This window comes from Xiphophorus hellerii, chromosome 22, assembly GCF_003331165.1.
Source record: "Xiphophorus hellerii strain 12219 chromosome 22, Xiphophorus_hellerii-4.1, whole genome shotgun sequence".
Classification (NCBI taxonomy): Eukaryota; Metazoa; Chordata; class Actinopteri; order Cyprinodontiformes; family Poeciliidae; genus Xiphophorus; species Xiphophorus hellerii.
The window spans coordinates 3,833,945-3,853,612 of NC_045693.1; the positions used below are offsets into that span (position 1 = coordinate 3,833,945).

The window sequence follows — 19,668 nt, forward strand, 5'->3', positions numbered from 1 at the left end:
TTATAAAAAGGCTAGAAAAAAGTCTAAAGTAAACTGAATACTGCCACTTTACAAATACCCATCGGTGCCAAATCCATGTTCGGATATCTTGGACAGGTGTGCGTTCGGACCTGTTTGTCTCTTCTTGATTTTTTATATGATCGGCGTCCCGCTTATTATGCAAAGTGTGGGCAAACACGAGAGGCCAGTTGCTGCGGAAATGGCAGAAAGTGATTTAACAATATTTAACAATAAACTGAACAAGCTGCGGAACAGGTGATATACCTGCCGACGCTCCTGATTAACGCTCCGCTTTATGCGGCTCCTTTAGCGTATTTATTAAAGCAAATCTATTTATTATTACTTTAGCAAACAGAGGAACCAGGTGGGGCTTTATTTTCGTCTTGAGCTTTTTGTTTGAAGGACGTTTTGAGGGGGACAATCAAAGTCCAACAACTCGCTGACCAGATTGTTGTCGATCCCAAACCAGCAGCGGAGCCTTTCAATGCGGCCCCCTCCCTCTTCTTCTGTCTGCCAAAGAGCTGCTGGGAGGAAGAAAAAGGAAACTTCTTCAAGTGAGGAAAAACATCTTAAAAACATTTAATTGCAACCCGGATGCCATATGTACACCTCTTGTGAGACCCCCAACAATGTGACTGGCTTTTAGAAACCATAGAGTGCGCCTTTGGAGACATGTGCGTCTTTGGAGAGGTGCGCGCGTCGTGACCAGCGTGACCCCAACGCACTTTACACAAGAACTAATTCACTTTTAATGTGCTTTGGAGTTTCCTTTCATAGGCGACGCATTGTGCGTCTCACCGCGGCTTTTGAAGGCAGTGTACACCAATTACAGTGGAATCGCTGCTTCTCGGAGACGGTTCGTCTTTTTGTTGGACGGTTTGGACGCTTAAGGCACAAAATGGGGGCAAGTCGCTTCTTTTCACCTCCAAACAGCTGAAAAATGTTTCTTTCTATTTGTTTTTGATTGCCCGTTTATGCGTTCATTAGTGCGTCCAGTTAAATAGGTAGAAAACGTCAATTTTATGCTAAATAAACGGAGAAAAGGGTTTAAATATTTGATATTTCTGAAATTATTATTTAAATAATAATTTCCAAAATATTTTTGGCTCTGATTCCAAAAATATCTTTATCACTTTACATATTTTTATATTTTGACTCATTGCCAACACTAAAACTGCATTATGTAACTTTTATTTTAAAAAATAGTAGTACTCTTGCTCTCTGCTACGCTGCAGCTAGCATAGCCTATTATGAAAGCTAAGGCTAGTTAGCATAGCCACCGATAACGGTGGATAAATGGTTTTTCTGTAATGGTAAGTTGTTTCTTTGCAATTTACACATTTAACAGAAAGAACATCAGATTGATTGACAGCGTTAAGACCCGCCTTTTGGCTCTGATTGTTTGTTTTTGATCAGATTGGTAATTATAGCTATGGGGGAGTTGGAGGAGATCGATCTTTTCACAGATTATCTGTCTCATGTTAAACTGTAACAACATGTTGACAGTTTCAACAAATATGGAAAAAACATACTTCTTATAAAAGTTATATATTGCAGTTTTAATGTCGTGTTTGAAGCTTTTTTCTGTCTAGACTTTTCTTAATTTCGCTCTGTAGATCAAGGCTGTTGAGGCTAGCGCTAACTAGCTGCTAATATGCCCTTGCTAAGCTAGCTCTTCGTGTCAAGCTGCAAAATGTCAAAAGTTCCAGTAATATTGTTATAGATCTATTTTTTCTTGTACTTAGGTTGGAAACTATCCAAGTTAAAGATGGATAGTAAATATGTAAAAAAAGAAATATTTATTTTTATATAAAAGTTATGTACTGCAAATTTAGCTTCAGTATACTTTCTTAGGATTCTGTGTAAAATGCAAAGTTAGCCATTAAGCGGAAGTAAAAAGACACGTCCTGAATAGTGGAGTGCTTAGCAATATCTAACCTTCTGGATCTCCACAAGCAAACATTTGGGCCACTAATTTAAAAAAATATACATTTTAAAAAATTCCCCATGGAGTTAAACACAAAGCTCCTTTGACATTGATTACTTGATTTCTGCTCTTTTAGACTAAACGTGAAATCCAATAATTTCACATTTCTTGTTGAGTGGAGATGTGATTCAATAAAAATGAAGTTTTATCAACTGAATTTACAACAGATGGACTCAGAAGAAATTTTGAAGGCTTTTCAGTTATGAGTGCAAAAAACTTGGATACTTATATATGGATTTAATAATTTTTTGGCATAAAATATTAAGATACCCCATAATGGTAAATTGAAAAAGTTAGTGTGAATTTTTTTTGCGATTTGTTTTTAATTAGGAAAAATTTCAAACTAACTTTTTTCAGTTTGTCATTCTGGGGTATCTTATGTAGAATTTCACACCAAATTGAATTAAATCCATTTTGGGATAAGGCGGTGACATTATAAATAGACTCTTCATAAAATAAAGAACATTACAGGTAATCCTGAGCATCTTTTTCATGAGACTGTCTTAGAAAAACAGATTGTCTTCAGTCAGAGGCTTCTTCTGCACTGCTGTAATACAGACCTCTACAGGAAATCCTTCCTGTCCACAGCCATCAGCATTAATAATGCTTAATTTGAGGAAAATGATATATTACAAAAGTGTTTTATTATACTGCGACATACTGGCGACCTGTCCAGGGTGACCCCGCCTCTCGCCAGGAACGTTAGCTGGAGAGGCACCAGAACCTCCCCACCCCACTAGGGACAAGGGTGTTAGAAAATGGATGGATGGATGTTTTATTATATAAATAGAAATGAAAAATAATAAATAAATAAATAAATAATAAAATACAATACAAAATATATTCAACAAATAAATAAATACAAGCATAAAAATTATGTGGAACAACCTTTGATTTCCCTGTGGGATTACTAGAAAATTTAAAATAGATTTAATTGAACTTTGAGGAAAAATATTAAAGTTATTTTCAGATCATCCTGTTGTTGTTTTTCTTGTTTGTTTCTTTTCCTCTTTCGTAACAGCTTGTTTAATTCAATATGCAACACGTCTGTAGCAATCCCGTTGTTTATAACTCAGATCTGCATCTCATGCGGAAAAATCACTCTCACACCCGGATCCTATGTAATCAGGCCAATCAGCATCGTTGTCAGATCTACACATGCGCAGACGGCGCAGAAGCTGCTTCCTGAATCAGGGTTAGCTTTCTGCTCGCTGCGGCTCCCTGTAGCATTTAGATGCGAGCTGAGGGGCAGACAGACAGACAGTCAGGCTTTATATGAGAAGTGAACAAAGAGGAAGAATTTAAACGGCAGCTCAACTCGGAAACATGGATTACTGGGTATGTTTCTCTTGACTTTTGTTTCAGTTTTATTTTGAACTGACTTGTTTAAGTGGAGAAGTTAGCTAACTGTTTTCCTTAAGGACTTACAAAGAACAGAAACAGGGCGATTTACTAGAAGAACAAGTGTTAAACAACAATTTAAGCATCGCTATTGTTTTGCTGTTGATAAAAATCAAACATATATGATGTAATTCCCCACATTATTGTTCTATAATTTAAATAAAGCGTAAAATGTAGCCTCTGTTTGAGCCACCAACCTGCTGTAAGAGGGGTTAAAGAGCACTGCTGCTGTTTATTGTAGGGTAAAACTGGAGATCCTGTCCAGCATGAACCTGCCGGAAGCTGCAACAATGTGTTATTGTTGTTAGCTGTTCATATTGGAGTGTGATTTTCTTTAAAAAGATAACAAACTGCTGTTAGGGCAGATTTTACAGCCTGGATCAATTCAAACCAGATGCACTTTGAACATTTAATTAGTTTTCTCCTAAATAAAACTTTATTATTATTACATTTAATAAGTAGAGGACGGCTGAGTAGCCAAAAATTGTACCCAATTAAAAGTAGCAAGAAATTAGTCGAGAGTAAAAAAAGTATTTGGTAAAAAGTCTTCTCAAGTACTGAGATACTGATCAAACTATCAATCACTTAATATTTAAAAATTACAAAATCAGTCAGACCAAAATATAAAGTTAAATGGGAATTTTGGTAGTTTAAGGATGAAAATGACAATAATTTATATAAGTAACAAAAAAATAACAAAAGGACAGCGTTTCCAAATCACTTTCTTTCAATTAAAAACTGATGAAACTTTAACAAAAACTGCAGGTGTGTGTCTGTGTCTGGTGAATTTTAGGTTAAAACATGTTTGTTTTTCATTCAGTGGGTAGAAAATACAGAAATTTTACTCAAGAAAGAGTACTTCATAATAAAATTACTCAAGTAAAGTAGAAAGTACAGCATGGCAAAATACTCACTAAAGTAATAGTAATAAAAAAAGTTAGGGGCGTGCCGTGGTGGCGTAGCGGTTAGCGCGACCCGTATTTGGAGGCCTTGAGTCCTCGACACAGCCATCACGGGTTCGACTCCCGGACCCAGCGACATTTGCCGCATGTCTTCCCCCCTCTCCTTCCCCGTTTCCTGTCAGCCTACTGTCATATAAGGGACACTAGAGCCCACAAAAGACCCCCTGGAGGGGTAAAAAAAAAAAAAAAAAAAGTTAGTCAAGTAAATGTAACTAGTTGCTTCCCAGGTCTGTTAATAAGTAGAAGTTTGCAGATATTTAGCTAAAAGTTGGAGGACTTGTTTGTTGTCAGCAGACGCAGATGCCGCTTTTGCGTGAAAGCAAAGCCTCCTGGGAGACAGCAAAGCCTCCTGGGAGACAGCAAAGCCTCCTGGGAGACAACAAAAGATCTGATTTCAGAGCAGTCAGATGTTGTCGGGACGGGGGGGACTGAGAGAAATGGGCATTTACGGCTCAACAATGAGGGAAACAATACAAACCAACTTCCTTTGTGTGAACTGGGTTTAGGTTTTCCTCAGGCAAAGACAGCCGAGTGGGTTTGGAGGGTTATTGGCGTGCAAAGGTCAATAATTAGTGATGGTGGTGATAACAGACCAGAGGCCGGTTCTGAAAACCCAACCAGGTTTGTTCTGTTCTGTTCTGTGCTGCTGTTGCTCTGGATCCTGCCAAACCTGAAAGAGGAGATGCTGTCTAAACAGGCAGAAATTACAGCCTGGTTGTCGTCACTTCACTTCACAAATAAACTGTTTAATCAACCGAATATCTTGAAACTAAAGGATTTGGCTAATTTAAAAGGTTTTTGTTATTTTTAAAGCTAGAAACACATTACTGCCAATTAATTAACAAACGATTTTTTGTCTTAAGATCAAGTGACAGAAATAATCAAAGGAAATATGATTTTAAAACTAAAAGTGTGCACACTATTTTAAAGCAAACGTGCATTTCGGTGCGTGGAGTAAAATTATGAAATATTTGAATGAGGATTTCAAAATACTTCATAAGAAAAAAAAGTAAGTCTTTTAAATTAACAATGATATATTGTTTGCAACTTATATTAATTTAATATTAATTATTTTGTAATTATTGAGAAAATAATTTATACAAGATGATTCTTCTTCCTGCTCCCTTTTCTTTTTTTATTTAATTTAATTATTATAATTTTTTTAATTCAATTAGTGAATATAAAACTAACAAAAAGAGGTATTAATCTACAATTATCAACAAAAATAAAATAAACAAAAAAATTACTTTTCACTCATGTGGCATAAGTGTTATAAGAGAATGTGTTGGCATATTAATTATAAGCCAATAATCTGATTGATTGATTGATTGACTGATTTCACTGTAGTTAGGGGGCTGGGCGATTTGGCTTAAAAATAAAATATCAGATTTTAATTGTTTTTTTTTTTTCTTTCATTTCCAAACACATTCAGAAATATTTTTAAAAAGTGGCTTTTATTTCTATCATCCATTCCAGAGACTATTAGAGTCAGGTTAATTAATACTTAATTACAATAATAAAGTTATAATATTAGCAGAATAAAGATGCAAATTTACCAGAAAAACATATTAAAATTACGAGAAAAAAGTTATTTTAATGAGAAAAAAGGTTTGATGGAGATTGTGTGGTTCTTTCTTCAAAATGGACCCATTGAAACTCCTGCTGCTGATAATGATTTAATGCTGATGTGCTAAAAGATGAAGCATTTAATTAACTGTAAAACTATCACCAAAGTACAGCTTCCTCATTTTTATTTTTGTGTTGGAAAATTACAACAAAAATATGTCAAATTGTCTCTTTTATACACTTATCTTTTTAAACCTTTACTGAAATAAATTCATTTTATTTCAGTAACTCTATACACTAAGTGAGGCACATCTTGTAGACTTTTATAGATGTTTTCAAGCCTCTATTTCTGTTAATTACGGTAATTTTCCTGCTTATAGCGACTGAAAACACAACATGAAAGATCAGAAAATGGCATCAAACCAACAAAAATGGTCAGATTGTCATTCTTTTGTAAACTCCAGCGAGATATTATGAAGTTTGTTATTGCAAGGTGACAAAACGTGAAAAACTGAAAGGTGATGAACATTGGAGGTCACACAGATAGCGAGTTCTTAAGATACCATGTTGTGAACCTTAAGCTTTCTCCATCTGATTGCAGCTGATGTGAAGGGTCTGTCCTATCAAAATGTCCGCCGCGGGGTTGTAAACACACCTCTGCTGAGAGACAGTGGAGATAATGTTACCACGCTTGTGCAATTTGATTCATTGGTATCTCACTGCTGAATTCACAGCTGAACAGAGCAAAGCTCTTTATATTCATCAGAGGAAATGCAGGACTGTTTATAGCTGGGGAACTTCCTCTCAACCAGTTGCCTAACGCAGAGTGGGAGGAGTCACCCAGTTAGCTCAGCGTTTTTCCAACACTTGTAGAGGGAAGAATCTGTTATTTTCTCCCCAGGTTCTCTGTGGATCCAACAATGTCTTTTAAAGTAAGTCCTGAAACTTATACCGCTTCTCTGTAATGCAAGGTAATCAACCGACTAACGATTAATTAATAAGCAGCCATTTTATTAAAAAGAGTTTTCTCTTGCTGAGGATCTCTCCATAAGATAAAGGGTTACATTTTTTAGTTTGACTTAATTGAATGTAGTGTAATATAAGAATAAACAAAGATAAATTCAAAGAAGCAAAAGTTGTGAAGCATATTTACATGTTCCAAATAGTGGCTGGAAATATGAATGTATTTTTACACCCAACATGAACTGGCTTATGACATATTTTCTTAATTAGAATAACTGATAAATGCATTCATGTTATTAGCAAGCCTCAGTCATTTCTAACATGTTAAAATTCTTTCAATATACCACAAAGCAATAATGATTGACAGCTTAATTAAAGAATGACAGTAGCATTGATAATAGCAGTAACAGCGGTAATTATTTATCATTTTGATGCAGTGATGATCATATTTTTAAATTACATTTTAAACTGTTCTATGTTTGGACATTGCAGCTTCACTCGTACTGATGTAGGACTGGATACAAAATCTTTTTTATGATAGGCTGAATTTAAAAAATCATTAAGTTGTAACAGTAAAATCTTAAAGATTTCACTCCATATTCCTCAAAATAAACGGTGCTTATTGGCATCATGTTTTTATATATATAATTTTTCTGCGTTTTCTGTCATCCTCGCCTTTGTAGCACATCAGTAATATTTGGTTAAGTTGGCGGCTGAATCAGCGCTATAAATGTGAAACTAAAAGAGCTTGTCGAGTGTTATATTTCAAAACAGAATCGCACTAAGTTAATTTTTCATCCCACGCCGGACTCTGTTTGGACCGTTAATCTTTCCCGTTCGGCTGTTATGGCCGCCATCTTAGGCTCCGCTCTATTAAGGTGAAACTTGTGTGTCAAGTGTTTACAGAACCACATAAAGTGCAGTTTTCATCCCACACCGGACTCTGTTTGGACCGTTACTCTTTCCCGTCCTACGGCGCCTCCGCCATCTTTGTTTTTAGCGACTGCTGGCTCCCCTTAACCAGCTACCGATCTCCTGGGTGGCAGCCAAACTACAACACTAAAAGAAGGACTAAGCGGACGTTATTAGTTAAATGAATGGAGCCGATTTTAATGTAATAAAGCATTAATCAAAAATGAATTGTAAGTCGTGTGTTGTCCTTTCAGAGTGCCTTGGAGGTGTATAAGGAGATGCTGCTGCTGTACCTGGAGGAAGGCCGGCGGCAGATCAACTCCCGCTGTTCCCACCGGGAGCCGTGGCAAATCATCGGAGCATCTGTCCTCACCACGCTGGCAGTTCTCTGGCTCAAGGGATTCCTCTTCCAGCGAGAAAGTAAGATTTCACTCCTGGAAATAATTAAATAATGAGCTACAGGTGCTTTCACATAAGGATGGGTGATATGGACTCTCAATTTTATCGAGATATTTTGTGATACTATTGTGATAGCGATAAAAATGATGATAAAATAAACTATTTATACTTAAATATTCCCATTTTAGGACGTCACTTACTTAAAGAAGTGAGATTTATATCACAATACTGCACACAGTAACTGCATTCTGTTATATTTTTTAAGTTACTGATATTTACTGATACTTTCAGGAAACTAATAGTGGGGAAAATATCAAATTAATTTTCCAATGATGCTTTCAGTTTTGTTTTTTATAAAAAATACAAAAATACATTTTTTAATCATGGTAATAAATATTTTATGATAAATGCCCACCCTTACTTTCACAGAATTTTCATCAGAGTTTTCGTTCTTATTTGGGTCGGTATTGTACTTTTAAATCAAAGTAATTTGGAGTAGAAAAAAAACTGTTTATTGTATTGACACAATATAAAAATATATAAAATAATCTAATTATTTTTACTTAAAACAAAAATTATTCCTATTGCTTCTGAACGATCTTATAAGGTGACCAAATGTCACATGGACACAAACACGTGTAATAGACGATTAATTTTTCTAGAAGTTATTGTGATAAATGATAATATTGTTGTTTTGAGACCATTTCCAAGTAATATAATGGAATAATAATGCAAGAAGACATTCTCAAAAATCAATAACCTTTAAATTCTAATGAACGTTTAACACTGGAACTGGAAGACAATTTAAATAACCAAAAATAAATAAACCAAACAACAGAAACAACAAATAAAATGAATTACGAAGTCTCTATGAACGCAATTGTCTTAAAGAAGGTGCTAGTTGAGACCAGAACATCAGACAGAAGACTTTTGTCATCCAGTTTTTGGTAGAAAGAAAGAAAACAATAAATCATGCAAATGGAAATTATAGAGCTTGTTTTAATCATGCGATTAATTGATTTATTGAGTATTGCAACAGGCCTACAGAAGTAACTTAATGAACACAGACCGCCTGAGTGTTATTTAATCTGAATTTAAATCCAGCTGTGAAGGTTGTTCTAGTAGCTGATTGTCGTATAGATTATTCTGACGATTGATTAATCATTCTATAGATTATTCTGACGATTAATCAATTAATCAGATACAAGTTTTAATTTTAAAAAAAATTACATTAAAAACTAACTAAATCATCCAGTTTTTGGTAGAAAGACAATAAATGGAAAAAGAAATGGAAATTATTGAGTTCGTTTTAATCATGCAATTAAGGTAATTAATTTATTGTTTGTTGCGACAGACTTCGTGAAAGGTTTTAGTTTTAAGACATGTCCGTTCCTGAAAACGGAAAGGTTTAGGTATTTCACTTCAGGTCTTTTTCCATCTACTAACAGCCACTCTGCGTTTCTGCTGTTCAGGCTTGTAGAGGTAAAATCCCCTAAAACATTCTCCCACTTTAGCAGAATAAAATGATGATTTCATCAAACTGAATGCATTGTTAGTCACAGTCAGCTGCGTTTGCTTCCTGTCATTTTCACCCACAGCTGCTGCTCTGTGTCTCTGGTTTAGGTCTCACTTCCAGAATCAAGAAGCAAGTCTTTCGACTCGTCAGAAAAATACCGTTTGTTGGTGACAATGTAAGTTCTGTGGTGGATCTGCTCCTCCTTTGTGGTTCGATTGTTGACTGGGATTCCTGTGAGTCACTATGGGACCTTTGGCACCATTTGAATCACGCACTCATGATAAGCTGGTTACTTCAGTTCAACTAGTCACACTTTTACTTCTGCTGACTTTAGCAACTTTATTCCAATAACAAATGTCTGTTTTTTTTTCTTTTTTTTAATGCAACAGATTCAGAAGCAGCTGAACAAGGCTCTGGACGACATGTCCCACAGTCTGTGTACGCTGAAGGAGGGGATGAGCTACACTCAGCAGCTGCCCACTAAAGGGCTAACTCAGAGCCAAGTCATGGAAAAAATCAAAGAGTATCAAACGCTGAGTAAGTGATTCCTTTATTAAGACTTTAAAGACCAAGATCCCGTCCCCACCTCCCTGCTGAGGATGACTAGCGTTGGTTTTAACTATCAAGTTGTCAACATAAAATCAACACTAAATCTTAAATGTGCGAGGGATGTTAAAAAAAACGAGACACAGTGTTTTGCTACCAGTTGTCAACACTACGACAACTAGATAAAGTTTTAATTAAGAAAAAAATAGCAAGCGAGAGGGACGTAGGTTAGCTATGCTAGCTTGACTTTGACAACCGTAACATGTAGATGTGATGTGGAATTTGTTTTGTTTTGGTTCAGTTAAAAAAATAATCAAACACCAACTCTGGCAGATCATCAGTAGAGCAAATGTTTAAATTAGCTAATCAACCACCACTAAGTTAGCTTAGCTAATAGCAGCGGTAGCTAATCTACCACAGCTATCAGTTATTATTAATCGCAAAATAAACATCAAGCCTAAAGACATAAAACTGTAACAGACTGAATGTTCTGTTCTTTGTGAGGTAACGTTTGAATGATTTTTGGTGTTTAATCCCGATACATTAGCGAAGCTGTTGTCAGTCAGTTGCTATGGCAACGAGTCTGCTTGTAGTGCAGCTGATGCAGCGCTCGAGAAAAAAGTGGTTTGAAGTTATTATTCAGTGGTTTTTCTGCATTATTTTCCCCTGTAGCGCACTGCACTAAATTAATAACACCTCCATCTCCAGGTCTCATTTTGTTAACAGGATTGTTCTACTGCAGCAGCGCGGCTACGGACAGCATGTAAAAGAATCGCCTTTTTTCCCTCCAGCGTTGTGCGCATGCAAAATTTCCAGATGTAAACATAAACATGTAGGGGGTGTTTAGCTAATGTTTGTGTGTTGTTTTACTTAATGATATTTTCAGATAGCCTGTCAACTTTAAATATTTCTTAATGACTGCTCTGGCGTTCTTACCACCAGGCTTAGAAATGTTTCTGGGGGAAACCCTGCCTGTAAAACATACATAGATTTGATTTTTCTTTTTCAGAAGTTAAACTTTTCTTTTTTTTTTTATTCATTCACCAACTAGTGCATATAAAATAAACATTACCGACTAATAAACAGAGGTATTGATCTACAAAATAACAACCAAATACATAGGAGAACGAATCGCAATAACAACAAAATATAATAGTATGATATGATATTGAATAAACTGATGTTTTGTTTATTTTTTGTGCATTTGAAATATGTTTGTAGTCTTTGAGATGAATAGTCATGTCAGTAGGAGGCAGATATAAGTTTTTACTTCCTTCTGCTCCTTTTTATTAATTTGTTTTAGTTGTTAGTATTCATATATATTATTGAGTGAATGAGATACAAAATGTAATTAAAATATTTATTTTCCAGATGACGTACAGTGGGACAAAGGGTGTGTTTCCGGTGCCGTGTACTGGGGGGATGAAACGCTGACCAAACTCCTGGTGAAGGTATGAGGCAAGAAAACGACTATTTTCTTGTTTAAAAAAAGAATTCAGTTATTTGTTTTTGTAGTTCAAATATTGTATAAAAAGACTTTAGTGGTTAAATAAAAAATGTGCGAATGCTTTATTAGATTTTGATACAAATAAACAAAAATAATTCAGATCTTATTTTCATTAAGAAAATAAACATTTTCAGTAAATGGCCTTGTCTGGATACTGCAGTCAACGATTAATCAGTTTTTCATGATTAATCGTTTCAGCCCTTTTAACACTTGCTGCTTTTTTTGTTGGTAGTTATGAGACTTTGTTCTAATAATTTTTTTCCTGTTTTATGTTTTGTTGTGCAGGTTTATGGAGATTTTGCGTGGAGCAACCCTCTCCACCCGGACATCTTTCCTGGCGTCAGGAAGATGGAAGCTGAGGTTGTCCGAATGTCCTGCTCCCTGTTCAACGGCGGACCCAACTCCTGCGGAACTGTAAAACTTCAGACTTCATACTCCAAATGAAATATTATGTCTTATCTTTATAATCTCAGGAAATCCACAAGCCCGTTGAGGAAAGATTTGCTCAATTTGAAACATCTTGACTTTCCCCAGGTCACTTCTGGAGGAACGGAGAGCATCCTGATGGCCTGCAAAGCGTACAGAGACTTGGCTTATGAGCGGGGTGTGACGTTCCCTGAAATGTAAGATGAGCTTCAGAAAACCTGACTTTTTATTTCCAGTAGGGCTGCAGCTAACAATTACTTTAGTTATTGATTATTGATCATCAATTATTGTGACGATTAATCAATTAATCTGTTTTAAAAAATTAGCACATTCTGCAGATTTTTCATCTGAGCCTTTTTGATATAATATTAGAAATACGTTAAACGATACAAATAAACAAATACATTTCTTTTGTAAAGTAAAAAAATAAACATTTTATTGCTTAGAATGTGATAACAGAGGAGTTCATTAGATTCCTTGATGCATCTGCAGCTAAAAATTAATCCTTAATATGCAAAAAGCTCACAGCTTTCTGCTTGACTTGACATCAGTAGTGTAGAGCTGATCAGCTGATTATTTTTATATTACTTTTAGATATTTTTTTATAGTCACTTGAGTAGTTTTTGATAGAACAGATTTATAGACAAAGTTTTTTTTTATCTTAAATGCAAAATGTATGTATTGTTTAATAGTTTTTGCCAAATTACTGCTCTGATTGTATTAGTCTGTTAGTAAATTACATTTGTTTGGAGTTTAAATTCTCTAGTTAACGATTAATTGATTACTAAATTAGTTGTCGATTATTTCAATAGTTGATTAATTGTTTCAGCCCTATTTTCCAGTGAAACTGCTGAGGTATTTTTTGTCCTAATCTTCAGTCTAGCTCCAGTGAGCGTCCACGCAGCGTTCGACAAAGCAGCACATTACTTTGGGATGAAACTCGTCCACATTCCTCTCGACCAGAAGACCATGAAGGTCGACGTTAAGGTGAGTGTGTGTGGTGTGTGTTATTCCCTCTGAGTGTTTCCTGCTTTCAAACATTCATTATTCATCTTTTGTTTGCTCTGCACCAAGGCGATGAGGAGAGCCATCAGCAAAAACACAGCCATGCTTGTCTGCTCGGCGCCCCAGTTCCCCCATGGCATCCTGGATCCGGTTGAAGAAGTAGCCAAGGTCAGAGGCGAGACATTTCCTACCCCAATACGCGCAAAAACAGAAACGGGGAAGTCCGTTCTTTGAAACGTTCCCTTGCTGTGTTGCAGCTGGCGGTGCGCTACGACGTCCCGCTGCATGTGGATGCCTGTTTGGGCGGGTTTCTCATTGTTTTCATGGAAAAAGCTGGTTACTCACTCGCCCCGTTTGACTTCAGAGTGAAGGGAGTTACCAGCATCTCTGCAGACACCCACAAGGTAAGGACCGTGATTAACCAAGGTCCAGAGAGAGAGGTCCAGTAGTCAAAATACTAAATCTTACCCAGTATTTTTGTTCTATTTTCTAACATAAATATCTTAGAGTATTCGAAATAAGACAAAACTAACTTAAAAGTAACTTTTCAGAAAGAAATAGAAGATTGTTTTAAATAAATAACTCCTTAATATTGATGAAAAAGTACAAATTCTATTGGCAGTTTATTTCAGTTACTTCACAGTCAACAGGCTCTAGGCTGTTACCTAGCAACGCCAGCCAAGCACAGCCCGTTACCTAGCAACCGACTTCTAGTTCCACTGGCAGATTGTTTCTCTAATGACAAGACATTTTTTCCAGTTTATAAATGAGAAAAATTCCAGTGTACTTTTTTGTGATTAATTTGAGATTTTAACACACAAATAAAATCTTTTTAAACAACATTTATTTATGTACAAGACAAAGTATTTTTGTTTTATTAACATTTTTCGGTTTTCATTGATTACACTTTGCTAAAACCAGCAAACTCTGCCCAAACTTTTTTTCTAAATGTAAAAAGAAACAAGAAAAAGAAAAAAAGACCTTTTTGGATCAACAATAATTTACCAATTCATTTTTGAAAAATATTTGATTTAGCTTATTTTTGTAAAATATTGTCTATGTATCATGTTTGTTAATATATTAACAAAATATAGTAAGAGTTAAACCTTTCAAATTTTAGTAGAAATAGAAAAGTGGTTTTCTCAATTTAATTTTGGCCCTAATGGCACAAACTTTGGACAGATCTGGTTTAAATAAAGTCACAAAGTCTCATTTAACTTTTTTTATTTCCACCTTTTTAATCCTTTTCTCTCCAGTACGGCTACGCGCCCAAAGGCTCCTCTGTGATCCTCTACAGCGATAAAAAGTACCGTCAGTACCAGTACTTCGTGGCTCCAGACTGGCAGGGGGGAATCTACGCCTCGCCGTCGGTGGCGGGCTCCAGGCCCGGAGGAATCATCGCCGCCTGCTGGGCCACCATGATGTACATGGGAGAGAGCGGCTACGTGGACGCCACCAAGAAGATCATCGGCACGGCGCGCAAGATCAGAAACGAGTGAGACGGCCGCGTGCCGCCGGCGCTGAAGCGACGCAGCAGTGCAACATGCTAACATCCGTTGGTTTTCTGTTTTCGTTTTGGACAGGATGAGAAAAATAAAGGGAGTGTTTGTGTTCGGGAACCCGGAGGTGTCCGTGGTGGCCATCGGCTCCGAGGACTTCGACATCTTCCGCCTTTCGAACGCGTTGACGTCGAAGGGCTGGAACCTGAACACGCTGCAGTTTCCGTCCAGGTTGGATGAGGGGAAAGGGAGAGATTTAGAGAAAAAAACTACAAATGTCTGAGTCAGGAGGATTAAATCATCTCTGGAGATTAGGATGGAAAAACAAAATGATGAAAAACAGTCTTCAGTCAGAGGCTTCTTCACTGTAATACAGACTGCTACAGAAGAGCTTCAAAAACTCAATTGAATGACACATTTGATTTCCCTTCTATTTTTTTATTTTAATTTTGGAATATTGTCCAGAAATAATCCACAGATTAACAGAGAAACTTTGGTCCTAGTGTATTTTTATTTTGAAAAACAAATTTTGTTATTAAATAATTTTTAAAAAATCCAAGTAAATTGTTTCTGAATCGAATTCAGACCCTAAGAATTGGAATCAAATCAAAGACACTGAAGATTTTTATCTCTACTTTGCACCAATAACAGATTAAAAACAAATATAATTGTTTTTGTGCTAAAATGTTTATTTATTCTGTATTTTAGCAGCAAAACCATTTAGAATTTTTCAATTCAAAATGATTTTTGAATTGAAAATGTTGCTTATTTTGTTGATAAATTATTTACAGACCCTGCAATTAACTCGATTAAATTTTTTTTTAATTGAATCCAGCCACTAAATTAAACAATAAACAGAACAACTGATCCTGGAGTACGGTACTTTCTATGGGAAACAAAAACAAATACGCAGAAAGTTACTAGCATTATTACCTTCTTTGTTCTTTTAAAAACCTGTTTGAAATAAATAATAAACAAAAATCACCAGCATGTCTCTTCACAATAACTGTAACTAAAAGCCGAGTCAGAAATGAAAGTATGCAGGGTTTTCACTGATAGAAAGTGACTGATGGGAGCCAACAGTGCAGCTGCAGAGTAAACTATCTGAATTTAACAGGAAACTAATGTAAACAAACTAAAACTGGAAAAACAAGATTCCTTTCATGATAAAAAATGAGTAGACTTTTATTAAAAATACTCTTACTGTTTAAATTCTTGAATGGTTACATTTTATTTTTACTTGAGTAAAAATATATTGAAGTAGTGCTACTTTCACTTGCATAAAATTTTTGGATACTTTTCCCACTTCTGCAAACATTAAACCGACGGTTCCTCACATTAGCGTTGGAGGCCAAGTGGTGTAATTTTCGTCCTTTCTGAGCTTCCGTATGTTCCAAACATGCTGGTAGTTTCAGTGTTTACTAGCGTAGTTTCTTCCTTTGCAGCATCCACCTCTGCTGCACGGTGCTGCACACCCAGCCTGGCGTCGCTGATCGGTTCATTCAGGAAGTTAAAGAGGAGGTCGCCATCATCATGAAGAACCCCAGAGAGAAAACCACAGGAATGGTGAGTTGGTGATAAATGTTAAAGAAGACCTAAATTCACATTTTTCTACATTCATTTGGATTTTTACTTCTTCTAAAAACAACCCAAACACCCTTAAAAAACCACCCAGCTGTTTTTGGCAATAAGTTAATGTTTTTTGTCGTCTCAGAAAGTTAGCCTTTTTGGGAACCTTTCGAATGTAACGTTACCTAGCAACCCAAGGTGAGCTCCAGCATGTTTGGTCAGCTGGTTTTACTGCTATATATGCTGCACAATGGCTGCTGGAAAAGATGAGTGTTTTGTTGTTGATTTACCTTCTAGGAACCACTTGCTGGATTCTTGTTGGTTGTGCAGGAGGCTCCACTTCTGCTTTTCAATGATGTACAGCTGTATAATTACGAATTTGTTTGTAGCCATTTTCAAGTTCATGTGTAAATGTTGAGTTGGGGACGTGGCCAGCAGCAGCTTATTTGGATTTAAAGTGACAAGACGGCCTAAAACATCTCATTCTGAAACTGAGCAGAATAAAATTATGAGAAAATAGCCAAATTTCTGAGAAAACAAAGCCAAAATGTTGAGGAAAAAAAGTACATTCTGGGGAAAAAAGTCAAAATTTCCCAAGTCGCACAAGTTGTCTTCCATACAAACCTAATGTATGACTCTATCTTTTTTTTTTTCTTTGCCTTACCGTTGGCTGATGAGGATTTTCTGGTATCGCTGAGGATCACAACCTTTTCCAGCGATAGTTTGTTGGAGGTTTGCTCTTCCTGAGTGAAACTCGGCGTGGGCGGAGCCATCTTGTCTGTCATCTGGACCAAATGATGAGTTTGGGTTTGTCTGATCCCCCTCTCTCTCTCCCTCTCTCCCCCTCCAGGGGGCGATCTACGGCATGGCCCAGTCCATCCCGGACCGGTCCCTGGTGACGGAGATCTCCAGAGGGTTCCTGGACTGTCTCTACAGCACCGAGGTATCAAAATCCAACATCAGCCACATGAACGGCAACGGCAAAGCCCACTAAATTTAACTCTCCACATCCTTGAACCCGATTTCAAGGTCAATGCGCTCCTTGTTAAATCGCTCAACGGTTGCCTTATTATTTAAAACTGCACTGAGAACGTCTGCAGAGCGTTTAGGAGAAGAAGAAGCCATCATCGCTTAGCTGAACCCAGAGGGAAACTGGACTTTCCTGGGTTCACCAGAACCTTTAACTTGATTTTAACAATGGGATTGAATGTGTGTGTGTTATTTTATCTTTCATTCATTTCAGTGACAGTTTTTATTTGTTAATCTCGACATGTTCTCCAACTGGTGCATCTCAAGAAATCAAAAAAGCATCATAAAATTAACCTGTTGATGATTTCAGTGTTTATTTCTGATCTTTTCAGTGATTATTTATTCAATCTTATGAAAATCTAAAAGCTTTCGTCTCAAGATTAGAATATTACATTCTAGGAAACTACTGCATCAATGCGGCATGGCATGGAGGGGATCAGGAAGTAGCAGTCCTGAGAAAGCCCACAGTTTTTCCTTCCAGTTAACTTTCCATTAACTTTGCTTGTATGCAGCCCTGCTGATATTTTGATGTTATTGAACTTGTATAATAATTTCTAAGAGACTTTTATGTTTGGTTTTCATTAGATTTCTACTATAATCATCAAAATAAACACTTTAACAGTTGAAATGGTGGAAATTTCAGAAGTTTTTGATATTTTGAGATGCACCTGTGTTTAAACCATAGCAAAACAATTCAGTTTTTTCTTCTATTTTCATTTTTATTTTTACCTGAACATTTCAGCTTCTTTCAGCAACGCCTCAAAACCACTGTTAGAGCTGCTGTGCTGCCCTCTAGCGTGAAAACGTGAGGACTGCAGCAATATTTCTGTCAGCGCCTCAACATGCAGCATTTATTTCATTTTATCTTGTTGGTGCAAAGAGCTTTGCAGTACGGCGGCCTTTTAAATCCATCTTAGATAGAAAGAAAGAGTACATTTCTGCTAAAGAAAATCTAAGAAATTTCCTAGAAAAAGCTTGAAAATTTAAAAGTGTCTAAAAGTTGAACATTTGTTAGAAAAGATTCTGAAATTTCTGAGTTTCAAAAGTTTTATTTTTTTTACTTTTGAAGATTAGAAAATTTTGGACTTTTGAATATTTCTGAGTTTCAAAAGTCAAAAATTTGCAAGAAAAAGCTAGCAAATTTTCTGATGAATTTTGAGACTAATCAGAATTTTTGTAGAAGAAAATTAAGAACATTTCATGTTTCAAAACAATTCTTGGTCTATTTTCTTCTCAGTGGTTTCTACTCTGTGTTTAGCGTCTTGTGCTAATTTGTGTGATAATTGAATCTACCTCAGTTTGTACTCGCCTCATCCAGCAGGGTGACGGATTTCCACACAACACTGGGAGTTTATCAGGCCGCCTCGTTAACGCGGTTTCAAACCCGCAGAGCGGCCGGTTGGGAGGAGGTTTCCGGAAATATAGACGGTTCCTTAAATCTTAACGAAGCAAACTGTAATCACTTTGTCTCTGATTCATGTGTTCTCCTAATGCAGTTAAAGTAGTTTTGTGCAATATACATTTTTCTTGTGCGAAGTGGTGGGAAAAAGGGAGAATCTCCGGTGTTGGCGTTTAAATCAGCCACATAACAATGATAATTTAAAATATACAGCGGTGTATTAGGACCATTTATGAGAAATAAAATGAGTAACAAACTCATGGATTTTGAGATTATTCACAGAAACTTTTTAGAAATTGCCAATTTTAGAAAAAAATGGAAATTTCTGAGTTTCAAAAGTGAAAAAATTGCTAGGAAAAAAATTTATTTGGAGAATATTCTCAGAAAGTTTTAGGAAAAAAAACATTTTTTTGTTTGTTTGAAAAGTCCAAAATTTGCGAGAAAAAAAAAAAATAAACAATGAGATTAATCTCCGTGATTTTCTAGGAAAAGCTTGAAAACTTTCTGAATTTTAAAAATTCTCCACTGTTTTAAATTTCTGAGTTTCAAAAGTTAAAAATGTTCCAGTTTAAATTAATTTCCCCCCCCCAAATAGATTCAGGGATTAATCTAATTTTTTTTTACAATTTTTATTTTTTATAAATTTTTGACGTTTGGACCTCAGAAATTTCAAATCTTTTTTCTGGAAAATTTCTGCTGTCCAATAATTTACTTTTTTCTCTAACTTTCAAGTTTGGAGCTCAGAAATTTCCACTTTTTTCTAGATAATTTCTGGAAAATTTGAAGTTAATCTAAATTTTTTCAATAGTTTTATGACAGAAATTTGCTCCTTTTTCTCCTTTCTTTCTGCAGCGGCCGTAATGCGCCGTCGTAAAAACTTTTAACCACTTTCTAATCGACATTCAAGGCTTTTTTGTGAGAATTTGTTTTCATGGGTAGCATTGTTACTCAGATTACACATGAATGTATTTGGTTTTGTTTG

At 36.0% G+C, this 19,668-nt stretch overlaps 1 protein-coding gene across 2 annotated transcripts; it reads left to right on the forward strand.

The window, feature by feature from the left end:
- Positions 1 to 3,170: 3,170 nt before the first annotated feature.
- sgpl1 (sphingosine-1-phosphate lyase 1) lies at positions 3,171 to 19,206 on the forward strand. Of its 2 annotated transcripts, none has more exons than XM_032553509.1 (14): positions 3,171 to 3,325; positions 8,046 to 8,211; positions 9,814 to 9,881; positions 10,096 to 10,243; positions 11,624 to 11,703; positions 12,045 to 12,173; positions 12,294 to 12,382; positions 13,064 to 13,172; positions 13,260 to 13,358; positions 13,448 to 13,594; positions 14,447 to 14,685; positions 14,774 to 14,920; positions 16,135 to 16,255; positions 17,109 to 19,206. In XM_032553509.1, exons 1-14 carry the CDS (start codon positions 3,314 to 3,316, stop codon positions 17,250 to 17,252), a joined length of 1,698 nt encoding a protein of 565 aa, XP_032409400.1. In that variant the 5' UTR covers positions 3,171 to 3,313; the 3' UTR covers positions 17,253 to 19,206. The 2 variants fall into 2 exon arrangements, with proteins under 2 accessions (XP_032409400.1, XP_032409401.1); XM_032553510.1 differs by lacking the exon at positions 3,171 to 3,325 and adding an exon at positions 6,802 to 6,848.
- Positions 19,207 to 19,668: the final 462 nt, after the last annotated feature.

Excerpts from the sequence above, each read along its gene's own strand:
- sgpl1 (XM_032553509.1), top strand. Across the intron at positions 12,383-13,063 it reads GGTGTGACGTTCCCTGAAAT|TCTAGCTCCAGTGAGCGTCC; the intron begins GTAAGATGAGCT and ends CCTAATCTTCAG. Across the intron at positions 13,173-13,259 it reads CCATGAAGGTCGACGTTAAG|GCGATGAGGAGAGCCATCAG; the intron begins GTGAGTGTGTGT and ends CTCTGCACCAAG.